General features: G+C 44.5%; 1 protein-coding gene across 1 annotated transcript; it reads left to right on the top strand.

The window, feature by feature from the left end:
- Positions 1 to 3,419: 3,419 nt before the first annotated feature.
- Positions 3,420 to 21,728, top strand: LOC132256468 (protein CBFA2T1). The gene is made up of 8 exons (XM_059752900.1): positions 3,420 to 3,611; positions 12,549 to 12,634; positions 18,830 to 19,158; positions 19,239 to 19,385; positions 19,915 to 20,081; positions 20,140 to 20,581; positions 20,643 to 20,909; positions 20,985 to 21,728. The coding sequence occupies exons 2-8, from the start codon at positions 12,556 to 12,558 to the stop codon at positions 21,141 to 21,143; spliced, it is 1,590 nt and encodes a 529-aa protein (XP_059608883.1). The 5' UTR covers positions 3,420 to 3,611; positions 12,549 to 12,555; the 3' UTR covers positions 21,144 to 21,728.
- The last annotated feature ends 108 nt before the right edge of the window (positions 21,729 to 21,836 follow it).

Here is a 21,836-nt window from a genome sequence, read left to right as displayed (position 1 = left end):
ACAAGGCTGATAATTTGAAGAAAGTCAAACGATAAAAGATTATTTCCTCTTAAAACTGTCAAAGTTCTATTTGAAAAGTTATATTGGAAGTTTCAGCCTTAAGTATGGATGCAATTATAGTTAATAAAACTGCAAAGTGTCTTTTAAAGTTGAGCTTAGAGTTCTGGATAAAAGATTTCGTTTAAATATGGTCATAAAGTGACAATTTAAATTAATTATTGCTCGTAAGACTTCAAAAGTGTTGTTTTCAAGGAAAATTTATTCTAGTCTGTAAATTGTAGGTGAAAAAATGGTGTATTTTTATAATTTCCAAACAAAAAAAACATGTTAGTCGCTAATTTGTATAATAATTAATTAATTTAGTAGAGAATTCCAGTGAACAAGCTAATGAACGTCTTCGGAATTTATGGAAAGTAATTCTTCTTGAGAAATCGCCTTTTATGCATTTCGTAGACTTGATAATTCGCCTTTGGCGAGATCATTAACTGACTTTCAATCCTCTTTAGAATGTCAATAAAGGTAATCAGATAAAAATAGTGAATAGCAATAATATTCATAACTTTTGGATACAATGTGAAAGGAAAAATCTTTCAAGTCAATTTCTCTTTAATATAGAATCTGTGTTTTTGTGTAGCTTATTAGCATGAATTAGCTAAGTTAAGCTAACTCAAGAAAATTTAACGTAATCTATCGTGAATTACTAGAAAACTCTAGCTTGTGCTTCAAAGTTACACATAAAACACCAAATTTGTATGCGTCGATCGTTACTTTTTTCTCTGGTCAACTTTGCAGATCAGCGCTTCACCTTCTTCACAATGAAACACAGTGAGGCAGATCAGGAATGGTCCATTTCGTTCTCCTCTTTCTTATCACCTTCCTCTCTATCCTCTGCGCCCAAGGCATTGATCCTCGAAGGCGCGCAGTGACCGGTGAAGAACTGGCCTGACCACTTTGTCACGTTAATTGGATGCGACGTGAATCGATTTGAAATTAAAACGGAATTTATCGTCGTGCGCCGCAAGTATTGAATTTCGGACACCCCAAATTCAACAGCACTTCCCTAATTGCCGCCGCCACGTGCCGTCGAGCACATGGCCCAGGAAATGCCCTCGACGGGCACCTTTCACTCAGGGGCACGCACGTCTGCAGGTGCTGCAATTTGGCTGCAGAAGGCGCAGATGTCGTCTCCTCGTCTAGGCTTCACCTGGACGAGGGTCTTCAGTGGCACAGGGTGGCACAATTGCGCGCCTTGCGATGGCCGGAATCGATTTTGTCACTTGTTGTGCGCCCAATTCGCGCTATTTTGTCTTGCATCTCGAGTGTCGAGAGAGCCAGAAACACACTCCTCACCTTCAGGGCTCGAGTCGCTCGAGTGGCACTCGCGGAGCATGAATGGGAAGTTTACAGCCTCAGCTTCTGCCATGGGCACGCGTGGGTGGTGTTTCTTGGGTGGGGGGAGAAATTAAAAACCACCCCGAAAAGCTTTCACATCCACTCACAGCTCAATTTTCTGCGAGTCCATCGCTGTGGCGCGCTCTTTATTTCCCAAATTTACTCACATGTTGTGGCGAGAGCACTATAAATCTCGCAAATGCAGTGCACCATTGAATTGAGATTCAAAAGGAAGTGTGTGTTGAGAAGAGAGGCTCGTCACTTGCAGGGTTTTGCACTGAGAGAAATCATCGGCAGCTCATCAAAGTCGGATAACAATTAAGCCTCTCTGCCAAAGGTGGGAGATATGAAAATCGACTTTAAACATATAAATCTCATTTGGCGCACGAGGGTTGGATTTTGGCAAAAACAAAAAGCTCACAGAAGTGTCAGTCAATCAATCAATCGACGCTCGATTATGGGAAATTAAATTAAGAGTCGACTGCAGTGGCACTTTTGGCCTCAACAATAGGCGCACACACACCGCGATTTTGCTTCTGACGTGGAAATAATTGCATTCAGACAGAGGAACATTTTTGGCAATTTCCTCTCCCATTTTCTCATTTCCCTCCCCTCGAAACTTTGATTGAAAATTCGGGCTTTGCAACGCACATTGACGGCACATCAAAATTGTCTGGCAAGCTTCAATTCTCAACGTTGCACTCACGAGAAGTGTAAGTTGCAGAATGGAAGAAATGTAAATGCTGACATCAATCAGGCAGAAAAAAAATCAAGTACATCACGTCTCATTAGAGATGTGGTCAGAGGCAGACTTTTTCCCGTTCCCAGAAGAAATTGTGGCAAAAGCTCGTCTCCCTGAAGCATCATTTGAGTGAAATGTTTGATTTTGACAAATGTTTTACCTATCAAAATCCATTTTGTGGGATAAATCCACCCTCGCTTTTGTGTCTTCTGCGAGTGAGGGCTTCCGTGGTTGGAGTTTGATGGCCTTTGAGAGCTTTTTCCGAGGGTGTGGGAAAATGAGCAGGTGAAGCACTGCTTCCAGACATTCAGCGCGCGATTTTCCCTCTGCTGACAATGTATTCAGCGCACTCGCCCACCCACCCAAGTCTGTGTTGTGATTTTTCAAACGCCACCAGCAGACGAGAATGATTAAGTTGTCTTACACAGTGTCGGAACATATTCTCAAGATGCTGAGAGAGTGAGGATCTGAATGGGAGGCCAAAGAGGCCGAGAAGGGAAAAAAACAGAAGCATTTTTCCGCCTGTATTCGCATATTTCGGCTATTTTCACTGGAATCATTCAGTAAAATTGTGGCTGCTGTGTGAAATAAGAGGTGAAAATATTGAAAACAAATACATTTGTCCTATGACAACATAAGACTGTCCTGTGAAATTCGGATGAATTCTTGTATGACATTTCTTATGCATATGAGAATTAATTATTACCCTATTTCAAAGACAAAGTGATTGAAAAATCATCATAAATATTATAAATCATCAATATTTACTGAATCAACCAAACACTTTTGGGCTGATTATTATTAAATTTTATTGTTACAATATTTCAAGAAATATTCTCCCAATTATTTAACCCACCATAGAATCCTCTTTGTGCAAAATGTCACATTTAAACCTATTCAAAAATTTATCTTGTGTAGAATATTCGACAATTCTTCGAATTGAAATGGCATTTTCCTCTCCTTTCCATTCAAGGAATTCACTGAAAAGACTTCCGACGTGTTCTCGAGATCATTTCCTTTGGATTTCCTCCTGGTGAAGGCATCAAAGAGCCGCTCAAGGATGTTCGCGACTTCCCCGAAGAACTCAAACGCGCTCTGCTCATGCGCTCTCTCGCTGAGAGAAAAAGAGAGCAGAGAGAGAGAGAGAGAGAATCCAGCAGGTCATTCGCAGTGTTGAGACTGCGAGCAATTCAGTTCAGTTTGGAGACTCGAGTCACTTGGACGGTCCTTTCCTTGGTCGTCGAGACTGAAGCAGTTTCACGCGCTTTCTGGGCATTTTTTCCGCGAAGGGTGGGCGGTCAGAAGTAGCCTGGAGTGTCGAGTTTTCCAGTGAAGTTTTCCCGGAAAAGTTTATCAATTAATTTTCAATTTCCTCTTTCCCGCTGGTTGATTCCGAGCCTGTTAATTGAGTTCTTATTGTCGCTGGCGCCGAATATTTCAACGGGAAACACAACATCACAGAGAGGATTTACCAAAGGTAAGAGAATAGAAAATACATTTTGAATGGAAGAAAGAAAAAAAAACCCTCGTTCATTAATATTTCGTTTGCGAAGGGGTTAAAGAAGTCGTGGGAAAAAGCTCAAGGGTTTTCCGCTTTGCGGTGGTGAAATTGCATCAAATAGCTACCCAATCGCCAATTATAGTGTAAATGTTTAAACAGACGGCATGTGGCAAAGTGGAATCACATTCCGTGAACAGCAACTCAAAATTATTTGTCGAATGTGATTTGTGTGCAGAGGAAAATAGGGAAATAAGTGGCTGCAAAGGGAAATTGCCGTATGTCTTCGTGTACGATTTGCATGGCCACAGGGTGGAAAGTTTCATTAAACTTTCATGCACTCGTGCAAAGTTTCGCGCGGAATTCACGACAATTCATGGATATCGTTTAGGGCCAATGGAAATAGATGCAAAATGGAAATCGATTAAAAACTGTTGTAGAAACGAATTTCATCAACACTTTGGCGGAAAGTCAATAAATTGCTCAATTCTCGATATCGAAATATTCGCTGAAACATTCGCAATTTGTCGCTAAACGTGCTCAAACCTCAAGTCGCAACCACACAAACTCTGCGATAGTGCGGCAAATTGAAGTGGAATGAGAGCGGATTTCTTATGCAAAGCATCTCGCCTGACTGTCACGTGAGGCGCTTTTCCCACAGAAGCCCGCCTGGCGACCGTGGAAATATTCGGGTGTGATGAATGGTGAATCTGTCCGCCCCAGTGACACGGTGTTTATGAGCCCCATGAATGGAGGCCCTCTAATCCATTTTGGGGGGCGTTCTAACATGCCCAATGAATTATTAAATCGCCGGATCAGGGAAGTTGGGCGACCGGAGATTTTCCTGGGCTTCAAAAGAAAATGCTAATCAATGGCGTATCGATTTGGGGTGGCGCGTTTTATGGTCATGCAGAAATGGTCCTTTTTCGGAGGAGGGCGCAATAAAATGTGGCCAACACATTGCAATTTTCCATTGTATCGATGGCAGATTGTTGTCGCCATCTGGCCACAGATGTTACCATCGCGATGTGGCAGAATTTGCCTCACCATTGAGCACTGACGACGTCTGGAAAGGGTTAATGCTTGGCGCAACCCTTCATTAAGCATCACACCAAAGATGATTCTCCTTGGGGCAAACATGGTTGCTTTATCACCTAAACTCACTAGAAAGTATTCTATTTGACGGATTTTCAATTGAATTTAAGCGTTTTGTCACTTTACTGGCAATTGGAACGCATTTATCCCACGCAATTTTTATTTATATATCTTCTTTCCCCAGTGTTTTGCTGTCAAATTGTAAATTTCTTGTCAGAGAGTTGTCAAACAATGTCAGATTGGAATTCAAACCACAACGGCGAATTTAAGAGTCGCGTTTCGTCGATTTTTCCAAAAATCGAAGTGAGCGCAGAGCCTTTCTGCCACCCTGTCGTGCGCCAAGTGCTCTATTCGGCACTTGGCCGCCCCCTGGGCGCTCCCCACCCAGCGCGGGTGGGGCCGGGTGGCAGTGAAAGGAAGTGCCATGTGCAGCTGGCCTCGGCATCAGCCCACCCTCCAGCCCGGCACAATTTCCAGTGGTCACAGGTGTCTGGAACACGCTCCATCTGCTGCAACCCACCCACCCACAAAACCAAGAATAAATAGCAGCAGAACATCCGTCTCGACTCACCCCTCGGGAGTTGCCTTTTGTGTACAAAGTTTTAGTCCCAGGGATTTTCCATCTCGCTCGGGCCTTTTCAAATTCACTAATTTCAGTGCCGGGAAAAGTTTTATTTGGGAGTTGAGTCTCTTTGAATCCACACTCCGTGCTCACCTCCGACCTTTGAAGCGTTCTCTTGGGGCCAGTCTTCGCCCACCCACGCCACCCTGGTGTTCAAGCACGAGTGCCAACTCTCCTGGACTCGGAAGAGTCACTTGCAGATGGCTTCATGTAGTGATTTTGGTTTTGTGTGCGAATCAAAGGGAAATTCCTTATGGGTTAATTAGCAAAGGGGTGTGTGTGTGTGTGTTGGGACTATTTTGGGAGGATACTCTGCGGGAAAAGCTCAGGCCCACGATTGGAATCTATCTGGTGATTTGTATCTCATTTGGTGGTAAAAATCCGATGGTAAACAGACACTATGTTGCCTGGTGATTCCTCTGACGAGAACCATTTCGCCCTGAAGTGAAAATATTGTGTCTAAAATGTTTTTCTCGTGTCTCTCTTGACTTTTCTCACTTTTCCACCATGGAATTTCTCACCCGAAGCGACTAAAACCAGACACCCTTTCACCGTTCTTCTTCTTTTTTTGCCCCAAACACACACACACACACTTTTGGATTTGTTAAAAATACCCACAAAACCCTCGTCGATATTTCCTGAAAAAAAAGAGAGACAAGAAAGACTATTATCATCCCAGGAACACTGAGAAAAAAGAGAAGTGCCGAACAGCTGAAAAGGGGGAAGTGGCCCATGACAGGGTGTCCAGGTGCTTGAGCTGGAAATTAATTGCATTTCAAAGGCATCTGCACGAGGAATTCGTCAGAAGAAAGGCGCGCCGTCGTGAGCTTTGCACTGTGTCTCTTCACAATTCCCCAATTTTACTGGTGCGTGCTGTAAACTTCCATCCTCAACCATCGAAGGAATTGCTCTCTGGCCAGATAAATACGCGCCTCTTCCGCGGCCGAGAGAGATAAAGCAGAAGCCATGGGTGTGCTTCTTGGGTGCGAACGCGTTCTGGTCAGCGTCACATCTCAAGTGTTGGGCCATGTCCGACCGCCTTAGATCCGTCGGAAAAGTTGGTGGAAGTTGCCAACTGGGTTTATTTACTCTCGCCAGCCACTCTCTCAAGTCGACACGCCATGTGCGAGATTTCCCGCCGAGAACACGCTCACGATCGCCAAGATTCTGCATTTGCCGGTGTTTGTAGAGATTTCCAACGTGCGAGCCGAACTCTATTCTTCTGAAGCTCAAAACATGAAAAGATGAGTGGTTTAGAAAATCTTGTCAGCTTTTAAATGAACCTGGTTTCATTGAAATCGGTTAAGGAGAACCTTAAGTACAGTGGTTTTTGTGAAACATTGCAATAATACCCAAAGACGCTCAAAGTGATCAAATATAAAGACACACGAGTATAGTGTGATATTTACACTTTTAAAAATCAACAAAAACAACCTCAATCCTTAGATAAATTCATAGTATTTCAAAGACAGTTTTCATTCTCAGTGTAATTCTCTAAGCAAGCGATCTCGTGTGCTCTTCAACCCAACAGACTCGGTCGTGAGTCGATCATCACATCCTCATGCTGAGCATTCCTCACGTGTTCTGGCTTCGCTACATCAATCGCGAGTGATCTTTTCCTGGCTAATTGCACGGATGCTGCGAAAGCTCATCCTCTCGCCGGGCGTCTCTTGCACGAATCTGTTCAATCTCACCGCCGATGATTTCATCAAACTGATTTCTCTCTCGCCCCATCCCAAAATATTTGTTGCCCCTGCACGTGTGTTTTCCGAGCCAATTCCCCACTGAGTAAACAATCCGGGAATGGCCTTTTCTTTTTAAATAAATCCACTGCTCTTCACTGAGACAATCTCCAGACGAGTATTTCTCTGTGCAGCATCACAGGATGCGATGATAAGGATGGATTTCCTCGCAGTGACTGCATATTGAACTTATCTAGATAGTCCTTCCTCAACTCTTGGGCTGTTTGGCTGGCAATTGCGGAATGTGTGTGCGCGCCATTGTGTTGGCCCAACTGGCCTGCAGATGCGTCGACTGTGTGTGCTGAAAACATCATCTCGAGGCACAGTGAAAAACGGGAGACAAAGAATGCAAATACTGCCCACCTACGCAAACATCATTGAGAGGAAGCACATGCTGTTAAACAGTGACTTTTGTCAAGAGTTTTTCTCTGGGTGGCAATTTTGCCCATTTTCCCTCCTGAGTATGTGAGAGAGAAACTCTCACGGCGCCCGCAGAATCCATCCTGATTGCAGTTGAAGCCCGCAGAAACTTTCATCGCACTGTTTATTCCCCATAACACATTGTTCTTCATGGTTCTTCCGGCGGAATGGGAAATCCCTGCGAGAGATGATTCTCCGACTCCTTGACGGGTGTTTTTCCGCCCAAGGAATTTCCCAAGAGGGGGTGAAGAGAAAAGTGGATGAAATGTGGCGGCGAATTGCGTGTTATTGAGTGGGTGAGAGTGAAATAAAAATTAATTTGACCCAATTAAAATGATGGCTAAAATGCGGGCAATCAGCTCTGTTTGAGCAGCGATGTTTGCTGGGTTTCACTGCTGCTGGTCTGGCTGAAAATTCCAACGAAATTTCATGCCTTACCCACACCAGAAGCCACCCACAGACGCAATGGGAGCACCTTGAAAATTGCCCAAGAATTTCAGGGGAATCTTCAAATTAGACCACTTTTGGCGGGAAGGTGAGAATTTATGGGAAAACTTACACAAGTAGCGCCCTGAAATGGCTATTTAGAGCAGTGCAAATTGCAGGTGAGAAACTCTCTGGGGCCATTGAAAAATATGAAGCCGACATTAGACAGTTCTTTGAGATCCTTTGGACAAACCAACGTTATAATTACCTGATAATTCACTACTGATTCACGAGGACATAATAAACGCAATAACAGCTTAATAGAATGATAATTCTTGTCAACCTTTCTATCTTATGGCACCATAGGATTGTCCTATGAAATTCTAAAGGATTGTCCTGTGAAATTCTATAGGAATGTCCTAAAATATCTAGTAGAGATATAATAGGTGAATGGAAAAACTTCAACCTTACGGTAGCTCTAAAGATTATACAGTTTTCGCTCTGTAAAACGGCTAAAACTCCATCCGAAGCGAGTGTTTAATCTACAAACATCCCTTAAGTGCATCTGCGTGGTTTCCCTCTCGTTCCTCCTAAACTCTCAATTGTGCCAGCACTCAAATCCCAATCAGAATAATACGAGAGACGTCGATGATTTATATCCCTCCGCATTTGTCCTCGGCGGCAAAAGGTGCCACTTCCACTGGGCGCGCCCCACCCACGAGCGGCGGCCCCAAAGCGACGGCTGAGGAGAGGCAGATATGAAATAAACATTAAAATATCGTTCAAAAGTTGTCATTTAATGCGCCTGGGCGGGGGTGAGCCTGCAAAATGCCTGGGATTTCGAGTGATTTGGGCAGGAGGAAAATGAGATTGAGACGAACAGTCGCGTCTGTTTGTGACAAGGCCTTTTTTCCCTGCCTTTCGCATTTCACCGTCCAAAAATTGTTTGATCCATTGCAGACACTTTTTGCGCTACTCTTTATCGTTTCGCGCGATGGCAAAACTCCATTTCGCGAGCGGTATTTTTTTTGGATATTTCACCCCCTCTGCCAAATCAATTTCAAGCGCATGTCGTGAATTTTTATCATTTTTTGACAATTGTGTGCCAGTGCAGAAGAGCTGGGAAATAAAGGATACAAAATATCACTCATTCCAACTAATGCGTAATTATTGCCTGGGCTGCTCCTGTTCGCCAACACCTGAGAACCCAGAAATGACGGTGAGATTCCGCTCGGGAAATCTCTTCCGCCGGGAAACGTGTTAATTTATGGTGGTGTCATTAATACATTCGGGGCTTGAAAACTCGCATTTGGTGAAAAATTACGCGCTAAAAGTAATCCTATTAAAATTAAATCACTTCCAAGGGTGCGGGGAAGCATCTGGGAGTGTAATTTGGGCAATGATGGCAAATGCTGAAGAGGCGCATCTTTCGACAAATGCGTCCCTGATTCCATCTACAAATTGCCTCTCTCTCTCCGGGATGTTATTTGAGGGAGTGAAATTGATTTTTCCAGCCTCAAATTGCCATATATATATACTTTTGAATATCCCACCAACGGAAGTGCGCGCGTTATGCGATAATTTTCAGTTTGGGGAAAAATTTATTCAAATTTCAGCCGTTTAGCGGGAAAATCTGCAATCGGGGTCAAACGATAAATCTGGCACGAGTGTCACATGGGTCGAGAGGGAAATTCTTCATCTCAGCATAATTCAATTTTTGATGAATTTTCCCACTCCTGTCGTGATTGAGTGCGAGAAAAGCCATTATTATGGGTGCCATGTGTCGATTGCACACACTCACAGCGGCCTCATGCGGCGACCTTCTGATATGACGCCGCCGACATGCTGCTGGCATATGGCGCGCTCTCGCCGAGGAATGCCCAGAAAAACAGCCACAATGCTCTCTGGCTTCCAATTCATTTCACCCGGCCCGGAGTGTGGAGTCAGCTGTTTGTGACAAAAACAAGAGACGGCACCAGAATCGGTCGCCATCCCTCTGGCTCTTCACAGCACACGCACGGGCGCGTTGCGAGCCGAGGCGGCGACCGGCGCCATTGGACCGTATTCTCGAAAGGCAGAAGTTACTGGAATCTTTGGATTCCCGCAGTTGACTTCAAGTGACTCGGATTATGCAATAAAGAGAGCCTCTTCTGGTGACAATTATATGGAATTTTTATATGGAGTTGAAGTGTCAAAAATTTGAACAAAGAGATTTTGTCTGACCCGTAAATTCATAAAATGAAGCACTTTGAATATCTTTTGAGTGCTGAAAATGTCTTTTTCTCTTTGTCTAATATTTTCATGTTATCAAGTGACTACAAACGTGTTTCCATAGACTTTTTCTGTGACTCTGGGCGCCGTTTCGGATCGCAACTCTTGAGAATTGGTCCGTTCTCGAGCCCACTTAATCGGGAAGCTCGCAATCGCCCGAAATGTGGTCTTTTGTGCAAAAGTGAGTCCAGAGAGAGCTTCGGGTACACAAATCACCTGCAGTGACAGGTGAAATAAATACACAAGAGCACGAAGAGTGGCGGCGACAGGGTGAATTTCTCCTGAGAAAACTTCAACCGGAATAATCAATCATGTTCCATGGGAAGAAATTTCCCGGGGGCAATTAATTGTTCTCGCCCGGAAAATGATCGGGAGGATCGCGCGCGCTGGAAAATTCCCGCCGGAGTAAAAAGTGCACACGTGTCAGATTCACAGGAGCCCCAAGGATGGGTCAGGGCGTGTGTGTGTGTGTGTGTGTGTGTGTGTGCGGGGATGAGGGATGAGCGAAGCAGAGCTCCTCTCCATGTGGCACTTTTCGCACAGAATGTCTAAAACGAAAATATGTAATTTGTTTCCATCCTCCTCAGTCCCTGCGTCTTTCAGTTTTGATAAATCATCTTAACAGGGAACACTTTTGCGGAACATCCCCTCAATCTCGCTTTTGTGTACACTCCAAAGCACTCTTCCTCGTCCCTTTTTTTCGCCCAACCGCCAGAAGAGGATCCCCAGCACAAGAGGATGTAATAGTAATTTGTTTTGTTACAATGCATGAAAAATAAGTGTGGGAATATTTTCACTTTCTACCCATCGCTTCTATTTTTTTCCTTTTTTCCGTGCGCTCATCAAAGGGAAACCCCTTTTCCACTGCCCAAGGACTCAAAGTCGAACAGTTTGCACTGTATTTCTAGAGAGTATCAATTAAAATAATCAATGGTCGCGGGGATTTCTAAGAAATTTATCGCGGGGTTTGTTGACCAGAGCGAGAATCTCTTTCATTAAGTGGAGGCGAAAGCTGGCAATTTGTCGCGCAAGGTCGGGCGATATGCTGAAAATTCATATCGTCGCAGATGTTCTCGGCACAAACTAGGAAATTTCGCATCTAATTGTCTCTGAGCTTCGCCAACTGCTCGCACATTTCGCACTTGTGGCTGCTGATGCCCAGCAGCTGACTGTCATGTGCACTTCGCCGCCTTATGTTCAATGAGACGGCAGATTCCTCGAATTTCAGCAAATTTTCCTACGCGACAGACTTGATGAATGTAGATTGAAGATTGGATTACACGGTGTTCACTCTGATACTGGATAAAGGTTAGATAGAATAGTACAATTTTTTCAGATTTCAAACCAGATATGATTTTATTTATTATTTAATTAATTCTTCGACATTATGTAATGATTCATTATTGCTGAAATTCAAAATTTATGTTATGAAAACATTTCCACCGACTTATACGCATTATTTGGAAGAACTACGTCAATTTTCGTTATTACTGTTAAATGTTTTACTATTTCTTCTCACAACAATGAAGTTTGGGATATGAAAACATAAGTTTTCCGATTAGAGACAGATAAAACTCACTATTGTAGAGATTTCATCTGTTTGATAACACATTTTAAAGCGCTTAAGTCTAATAATCCCGTCCGATCTATAATTTCTCTGGCACAAACTTTCTCAACAACTCTTCCTCTACACTTCCTGAGTTTCTCCCATTTCGCCAATGTTTAGCAATTCTCCAGCCATTTTAGGCCGAACAAGGTCTTCCTGGCGAAAAAATTTATATTTATTCTCCCCATGTATAAATAAAAGTTGTCGGTGGTGCGCCACAGAGCAAATGTGGTTGGAAATCAGTGCCCAATATGAGAACTTTCTCATGGGAAAAGGTGATTAAAGCGGCTGGGATTCGACCCCTCCAGCACAATTCCATATAATTATGTGGGGAGGCAGGCGGTGGGGGTTGAGCGTCCCACAATGCGATGATTTGCGTGTGACACTTGCAGGTGTACAAATATTAAATTGGTTTTCTCGGGTTTCGACCCATCCCACGTGGGCCGCCGGCACTCCGGATGTATAAATACCATATCCTCTGTTTCGCGCGCTCCGGTATTAATAGGATGGCGGAGCCGGAAAAGGCGGAGAAGGGCTTCAAATTGAGCGCGGGCCTGACGACATTCCCACACTTTTCCCACTGCGTACACTCTTAATTGCACCACCTGAGCATCACGGCTCACCGTAGCCATGAATTTACCATCAACAGGGCGGCACGTTGTCCCGTATTTGCATTAGGCGCGCTTGATGCAACAATGTGCAATTCTGACAGTGATTCCCCCTTTTTCCCGCAGGACGATCATGGCGCTGGATGGGAAGGCCATCAAGGAGGAGATCCCGGACAAAGACGTCTACGAGGCCACATCCAGGCGGGTCAAAGGTGAGTGAAATCCCCACGCATTGGCCAGCTGCGGCCATGTGTTGTGGCGCAGCCGAACATCTAGCGCTGCATCTGGAAGAGTGGGCGGCGGCGCACAACATAAATCTATAACTTAACACAAATTCCATCTATAATTCTAAAGCTGGGAAACCGCACCAGCTGGTGACACGTCCAAAAATACACCAGCCAGCCACGACCCACAACAATGAGCCTCCCGTCCAAAAAAGCTCGCCCGGATCAGAGTTGTCACGCGCTAAGATTCGTGATAAAGATTGGATAGTTGGAAATCGCGAACAGAAGCAACTCTTTGACATTTCAAATTCTTAATCTTCATATTTTACTGTAACCTTCGTGCACAATAAGTATGAAAAGGGACTTTTCTTTAAAGGGTCAGAGACTGGTTTTTGTAGTTTCAAGATTTTCTGAAAAGTTTTTTTTAAGACTGAATTTTCAAATTTTCTTTTCAGTTATTGCCTAAACATAACATTTTTCACATATAAAAATGTCGTGATTTATCCTGGAATACCAAAAACATAGATATTTGCAATTTAAGACAGGGATATTCACATTATTGGGCGGGGCTAACGAGTGGGCGTGTTTCTATCCTGACAAACTACTCAACTTCAAAGCACATTAAATGTTCCGCATTAATCCTCATTGCCTCTAATCACCGCTCAACTCTGCTCTCCATCAGTCACTCGTTCACAAATAGTTTGAAAGAGAGCTTTGGCGGGCGGGGGCGTGAACAGTTGGGTGGGAACTGTAGCCATCGACATGAGAGATCGTGAGGGGCGTCAGGTGTTGTCGTTTCAATTTCAAATCCTAATTCCACTCCACATTCACCCGTGCAAATGGAATCCAGGAAGATATTTGCCCACCAAATGTCACCTGACGAGGAGGCGAAAGGCCGGGGGTCAAGAGGCCGCTCACTCGTTCAGGATTGTATTTCATTGTCGGCAAAAGAACAATGCCACACGCATCTGGTGACCAAATGACAATATAAATTAAAGCCAGGCGGAGGAATTAAATGGGGAATTTATCGCTTTTAAATATCTCCCTAATGGGCCATGCCGACATTTTTCCCATCGGGAGCTTTAGTCTCGCATCAATCAGGGCGAAACTTGTCTATCTGGGCTCTGTTGCGTGTGCGAAGGAAAGTTTTCCCGCGATAAAATACATTGTTGTGACAATAAAATATTTTATGGTTTCCCGAGGGGACGCAGGTGGGCGGTTGAAGAAAAATTGGTGAGCTTCTATTGGGAAAGCGCACACGTCCTCGGGAGCTTGAAAAATGTGTCACTGGGGGAAAAAATTCACAGCGTTGAGATTCGCCTGAGAGTGTTTGGCAGACAATAATAAAACGGTGAGATGGAAATTAAGGGTCATCTCAGATGGTGAATAATGACGTGCGGTTTAGCATTTGTGCTGGTGAAAATCTCTGCACCCGCTCTTATCTCACGTTCGCCGAAGGTTTTTCCTCGCAGGACTTTTCCCGGGGGTTGATGGGACGGTGGTGGCGGTTGTGGGGAGGTTGAGCAAATATTACGACTGAGAGAGAATGAACTTCCTCTCATTTTTCCGTCTCCATGGCTTATCATCTGTCGCCTCAATTGAGGGAAATGTACCAGAACAAGGAGAGCACCAATTATTTTTAATCTCCAGCGACAGTGAATCCAATCTTGCCGGGGAAGAAGTTGAGCAAATATTTGAGGAGTGACTTTCCAGGCACGTGTTGCAGAAGGGGTGGCAAATGTTTACCACATTCAATGTCTGTTTGCCACCCCCAACTCACATTTGGCAGCCGCGCGAGCCTGGCTCCGTCCTCCGGCAGATAAGACACGTCGCATGGGATTACAGCTCGCCCAGACGGATCTGCGGTCGTCCTGGGCCTCAGCTTCGCCGGCGGGTGGGAAGAAAGCTCCCCCCGATCGCCCGAAGGCGCGCAAATTTCAACTTAATCCCGCCGTGCCAAAGCAGTCGAAAATTTATAGTGACCCAAGCACACCTGATCCCATCCACATCACATAGAGTCTCAAGCTTTCGTGTGCTGCAAAAAAAGCTCCCGATAATCGAGTATTTGTGAAGCTCCCGCAGGAAAGCACACACACATTTAGTGCAAGAAATTAATTTTGGGAATTGTATCGAAAGCGAGAAGCATTTCTGCACATGGTGTCTATCGTAAATAAGAATTAAGTCCAAACACCGCACATTTTCTCTCTGTTAAATTTTTCGTCCATGTTTTGCAGCCACAAAAATTTATGGCGCATCGACAAAGAGAGGAAAAAAAACTAGATCATTGTGCTGTCGAAAAGCTCATTGTTTCAATCATTGCGCAACTATTTGGTCGGGCTTTTGCTGATTTTTGGGTGAAAAGCATGAGAAAGTGGAGCAGCTGGCGAAATTCACCCCTCGATATCAAAGGGGAGCATCTCATTTTCACTCCTTTTCCACAAGCTCGACGCTTTTAAATTCAACGAGCAAATCTAAACAGTTTTTAGACTTCGGAGGGTTCGGCCACATGACTGCACTCCCACGGCATTTTAACTGCGCAGCGAAGGAATTTAACGACGTGATAATGAGGACATTATCAAGTTATGTCTGGAGAATTATGAGGATGTAAATTTTCTGGGCGTTTATATTGAAATCGTTGGCGGTAGATTGCATTAAATATTAAAAATGTAGATAAATTTGTGCTTTCTATTCTGTAAATAAGAAAAGAATCGATTTTGCACTGAAGCAATCAATACGAACGTATAAGAGTTCACTGACATCATTGCTATTTTGTAAAATTAACTATAATTATTATAATAATTGTAATGCGGGGTTCTAATGACTTAATAACTTAATGTCTTCAGTTGTTTCCTAATACTTATAGTTTTAGGTATCGTGATTAAAATTCTGTCTGTGAAGTCTCTAAATTAGTTCATGATAAGCTTAAATTTTGAATGTGTTTCAGTACAGTTTTAGCAGGTAATTAAATTGTATATCAAGTTTAATTGCAATATTGACAAGAAAGTATATTAAAATATGAGAAAAGAGAGCAAATTTCCTGTTAATCTAGTGCTTATCAATGTTTTTTTCATAGTCTCTTCTGACACTCTGACACTCTATCTCCGGCTTTTGCTCAACCCCTGAAGATGAACACTGGGATTTTAATTATAAACCAGCATCAGAGCTGTACCTGAGTGTCCCGTGGGAAATTCATTTGGCTGGCAAAGCAGCGTAAGAGCGAGCTTTAAATATCTGTGGGAAAATCAACTGTCAAAAACACTGGCTCGCCTCAATTCAATTCACGTCTTCCCCGCACCTCAATTTCCTGTCGGGACTCTTGCCTTTTTTGCTCCTTCAAGCTCACAATGTTATAAACAATTGATGGGTTGAACTTTCGCGTCCGAGGATTTAAAGGCGAGAAATTGATGCACTGCGGAGGATTTTCTAAAGCGCGATTCACATTTGCGTAAATACACGCCGGCCCGAAGGGGAGGGTAATTGGTTTCCAAGGGGGAGAAAGCGTCGCCAATTTCGCCACCCCCACATACTCACGTATTTGAAAGGAATTTATTAAATTATTCAGACGGGGGCTGTTTGGCTGTGACAGATTTATAATTAGTTACACATTGTTTTACGGTGCAGATTATAAGCCAGGCTTGGTGAAAAGTACAAAAGAAGGGCGACGAGGGGATAAAAAATTAATAAAATTAACAGTAGAATTTATAATTAATTTGTCACTCAATTTACCCATTTATGACTTTTGCAGTATCGATAATTGGTCGATTATATTTGCTCTCCTGTGTCAATAAATCGCAACCACTTATCGTGATTGTGGTGACAAGAGGCCTCAAAAATGTGTTCATCTGCAGCAACAGCACTCGAGGGTCGGCCAGAGAGGGTGTGAAAAGGCGTTCGAGATGTAATTGAATTAATTTGAAGACTTCAGAAGGGTGTTTTGAAGGACGTGAAACTGCCTTTCACTTGATCCAACTCGAAGAATTATCCATTGAAACACGAAGTTAACTTTTGGTTCTTTCCGGAATTCTATCTTCCTCAGTTGACTGCGTTCTTTCTAAATTGTATTTCTATCTATATACTTTCATCATTTGTTCTTGTTTTGTTCAATAAGTAGTGCAATCTCTTCTGATTTTTTGAATTACGATATGTTGAATTACATTCCAAAACATCTCTGAATTCTTGATAGTCAGCCTTATGTTGCAAAATTGTTATTTTCGTATTGCCAAACTACATAATAACATCCGATTGGTGACGCCCCACTTGAATTGAACGGAGCCTTAAATCCCGCCACTGATTCTCATCATCTGATTCTGAATTAATTAACTATGTGGCAAATGCCACAGAAGAAGGCATTCGGCGGTGATGAATTAGAGACATTCTCCCAGTCGAGATGCGAATTAGGCAAACCACCCGTGAAAACCATCCTGGAATTTGCGCACCGCCCACACCACCCCAAAATCCCCGCCCGTGGGGTGGCAATTTCAGATTCTAGTGCCAATGTTGAACATTTCCATGGAGCACCAAATATCGTGTTGAGTGAATCATGTTGAGTTTGTTCAGGCATAAATAATGCCCAACAATAAAATAGGGACGGCGTGACAATCTCTGTGGCGGCATTTTTAAACTGCTCAACACTTCCCTTTTGCGGATTTACGCAAAAGCCTGGGTGCTCTCGGGAAAAAGGGATGATTTCCTTCTAGACTGCGGCGCTGACGAGGGAATTGGCATGGGAAAGAGTGGTGAAAAATCATCACTGAGCAGTGATGACAAACGCAGCCGTTCTGCCCATTAATTACCGATAACCAGACTCTGATTATCGTTTAAACAATGCTGGTGGTTCGATTTGTCATTTAATGTGTTGCTGGCGGCTGTGATTCCAAAATCCCACCCAAAACTCACCCCAAAAGCCCTTCCTCGATTGAGGTAATGTGGAAAATCCAATTAATACCCACACTCAGTGGGAAAGTGCAACTGGATTGGATAAATCCATCCGCACTGGGAAATGTCCATGCACTCATGAGGTTGAGAATGGAAAAAGTGCATTTTGAGTCCCTTTTGCAATGTTCCATATTGATTTTGTGGACACTTTTGGTCCTATTCACGTCCCAATTAAGTCACATTTGGTGCACAATTGTGAAAAGCCAACAGAAAAATATCATTCCTAATTAATCTGATTGGTCTCTAATGTACAAATATAATATTATTTATTTGTATTCAATCATATTTAATTATTATCCATTGATACACATGAAAAACACATAATCACAACGGTGTCATGAATAAGTTTTACAAGAGCGCGAAATGTGCGCGATAATGATGAGAAAATGGCCATCAATCTCCAAGAATCTTCTTGGGCACTCGGCAACAGCGGTCTTTAGCAAATATTTACCTTCTCAAGGCGCATCCCTTCCCCGTTCATCCTGCTTAGAATACACTTCAAATACCGTAAATTGAGACGCGCGACGGCGGAGAAAAAAGAGAGCTCAAGTGAATGGATGAGAATTGGAACAAGTGTCCATCGAAATGATAATTTATGTAGACAGAAGAGAACTTTATTAATATTCCAATGAAAATATAACATGGAAAACGACATCATTTACATTTCCAATTTTCCCATCCACTCGCCTCCACACTTTTTTCCACTCTGCAAGTCTGTTGTTTTCTCTCCTCCTGGGAAAACACCCCCTCTGGTGCGCCCCGCGGGCCCTTAAGTACCTATTTTCATTAAACACACCACCAAATATTTCCAATCCTCACGCTCTTGTCGTGACTTTTTGTTCAAATTGCTTGTGGTGGTGTAATTAAAACGACCCACAAATGACCATAAACAACTGACAAGCAACCTTTAATCACCATGGCGAGAAATTCAGTCACTGGCATTTATTTGACAGTCTCGATGAGTTCTAAAGATTTTTAGGAAATGAAATTGCCTTTCATTTGCACCAAAGACGATGAAAATCCGTTCAGAAACATCTGAGTTATGAAGAGTTGAGCACACATATCGTAACTAATTTGAAGGATCAAAATTTTAACCGAGAAATTTACTTGACTATAAATCCTTAACACACAGAAGTTAAAAACATATTTTTCATAAAAATGGTCTTTTACAGTTGAACATTAATATATTTTTCCCGCCATTTTTGATCTTGATCGGAATTCTTATCCTTCTATTTAATTTGCTTTCAGATAAGGATCAGTGCCGTTCTCCTGACTCTCCCGATGGCACGCGCGCTGTAGCGCCGCGATCTCCACTCTCGCCGCAGATCACTCAGACCACGTCTTCGGGGCGAAATGGGGCTGGCAGCACTTCTCCTGGGGTCCTAAACGGCGGCTCTGTCACGCCTCCGCCGGCGGCCGCGCCCTCATCCCTCTTGGCCGCCATTCCCACCTCCGCCCAGGAGAGTGGGCGCGTGTTCGTGAAGATAAGGCGCTTTTTGGGCGCTCTGGTGCAGTTCGGCCAGGACTCTGGTCCGGACGTGGGCGACAGAGTGCGCGCCCTGGTGCTATCATTGGCTGTGAGTTCCTGACACTTCTAGAACTGATCCTTTTCAGGCTGTTCGCACGATAGTTCATCACAAGCGACATTTCCTTGCAGAGTGGCGGCCTGACGGCGGAGGAGTTCAAGGTGGCCCTCCAGGAGGCGACGAACTTCCCTCTGCGCCCCTACGTGCTGCCCTTCCTCAAGGCTCACATGCCGCTCCTGCAGAGGGAGCTGACTGTCCTGGCGAGGGCTAGCAATCAGGTAAGAAGTGCACTCTGTGTCGCCTCTGTGAGCACCAAATTGGCAAATACATCAACTTGGGCAAACTCCCCCGCCCATTCGTTCTATGACAAATGACGCAAATACAATGTGTTCCCAATGCCCACCCGCCAGAAGGGGTGGCGCACCAGCTGCGCGGTGTTTTTCAAAAAGATTAAAACAGAAAACGTATTTTGCTCTCAGCTGTTCCTCCAACTTTCTGAGGGGGGCGGCCGTGGACTGGGGGCGCCACCCACTCTGGCGCCCCGCAGTGCAAAAGAGCGGCAACAGCTTGTGCCTGTCAATTCAAGCTGCCGCCACTGAATTTTATTTAGTGTGGAGCTCAGAACTCGGCTTTTTCGGGGGTGTTGACGCAGGGTATGGGGCTATATGCTTCCTCACCACTTTGCTGGCCTGTGCAGATGCAAGGGTGAAGTGCGCGCGAATCGATTTCTTGCGGGGGGCTGCTTTTATCTGCATATTTAGGAGAGAAAAACCGGCGATTGATGGCTTTCTCACTTTTCTTCGGCAGTCTGTGAGCCAGTTTGTGCGCTCCAATGAAACTTCTGTGTTCGAATTCGCCCACAATCCCACCGAGCACTCGGAGATCTTCCTCCCCATCGAAGGCGGGAGTTTCGGCGGCAATGGTGCTTCTATCAACGGCAACGGGCTCCTCCTGAAGCGCCGCGCCTCGGATAAGTGAGTTTGATTCGGCCCACACCTCTTGCTTATCGCTAATCCTCCCATTTCTGCCCAGTTTCTTCGATAGTCAGCACCAGCACGAGTGGAGTGAGCACTCCGTGCCGTCAAAGAGACCCCACCACTCCTTGATGCTGAGCGGCGGCACGACCGCTCATCTTCTGCCAGCGCACACGCCGCTCTTCGACTATCAACTCGCGCCACACTTGCACGCGGATTTTGGTGGCGAGAAGCCGGCTTTCGCGCGAGATGAGCGATCAGATGTGCGCCCGCTGGACTTCCGCGGCGCCAGATCGGATGAGGAGTGGAAAAACATCCACACCATGCTGAACTGCATCTCCGCGATGGTGGACAAGACTAAGAGAGCCATCACGATCCTCCAGCAGAGGGGCGCAGATTCGCACCAGAGCTACCAAGAGGCGTCCCTGGCGGAAATCAAGCGCCTGACCGACGAGAAAGTGGCTGAATTCAAGCGCAGCGCAGAAGATGCCGTCAATCAGGTATCCTAGCCTTACTTTGGAGATTCGTCAGCCTAGAATCTAAGCTCTATTCCACCACCAGGTCAAGCGTCAGGCCGTCATCGAGATTCAGCGCGCCGTGGCGGCTGCAGAGTCTCGAGCGGTGGAGATTGTTGCCCAGGAGAGACTCAAGATGGACAAGTTGTTCGCTGAACTGGGAAAGGGTGGCGCCGAGGCGCCACCTGAAGAGACCCAGGCCAACGTGTGCTGGAAGTGCGGCCGGAAGGCCACGGAGACGTGCTCAGGATGCGGCCTGGCCAAGTACTGCTCCGCCTTCTGCCAGCACAAAGACTGGGAGCAGCACATAAAGGTAATAGGCCGGCCTTTCAAGGTCGTATTTTAGGTTGAGAGCCTGTAATAAGTCGACTTTTGTGTCACTTTGCAGATCTGCGGCACAATTCGACTGGATCCGAAGCTTCGCACGCACGCTCAAGCGCGCTCGTCGCCGCCACAGACGCAGTCGTCGGCGGCCAACAGTCAGCCGGCCACGCAATCCAGCCAACCGGCTTCAGTGGCGAACGGAGGCGCATCAACGGTGAAATGACGGATTAAAATGATGAAGCCAAAAAGGAAGTTTCTCTACTAGTCAATTTAACCAAGTCGAGACGTCGACACTTTTCGAGTCATGCAAGAGAATTCCCAAAGAGCACGTTCCAAAATCTCAGTTGATTTTCCACACTTTCCACAACCCCAAAAAAAAAGCGCACTGTTGCCCAAAGTAGGAAAAAAAATGTCCCCAAAAACAATCGACTGATGTTGTTAAAAAAAACTCTGTTAGTTAGTTTCCTCTTTTTTGAGTTTGTGAAACTTCCCCAAAAAGTGAAGAGTATAATTGTATTAAAAGAAAATGCATTGACATATTGACTAAGTAGCTAAAATGTGCAATACTAAGTATTAAAATGAAATATCAAACTCTCGTCTCTAAACTAGGAGTAACTATTATTGATTAGCGCATTAAATGATGTTAAGAATAAGAGGTGGAGAAAGAAAAAAAGAAACAGAAGAAATATCGTTCAATTTGACTTTCCGTGAAATTGAAAATCAGCACAGTGGACATTTTTTATTTATAATGAGCACCAAAAACAACATTGTAATGTCATTGACTCAATTAAATGATTCCTGGATCAAGTGTGTCGTTTTTCACTCGTTTCACACGTGAAGGCGACCGTTGGCGATTGAAACTGCTGAAATTTCCCATCTACTGTTGGTTGGCGTTGGAAATTTCCCGTCAGAATTC

This window comes from Phlebotomus argentipes, unplaced genomic scaffold (genome assembly GCF_947086385.1).
Source record: "Phlebotomus argentipes unplaced genomic scaffold, Phlebotomus argentipes genome assembly contig_5, whole genome shotgun sequence".
NCBI classification, from domain to species: domain Eukaryota; kingdom Metazoa; phylum Arthropoda; class Insecta; order Diptera; family Psychodidae; genus Phlebotomus; species Phlebotomus argentipes.
This window is presented reverse-complemented; position numbering and strand designations above follow the sequence as displayed.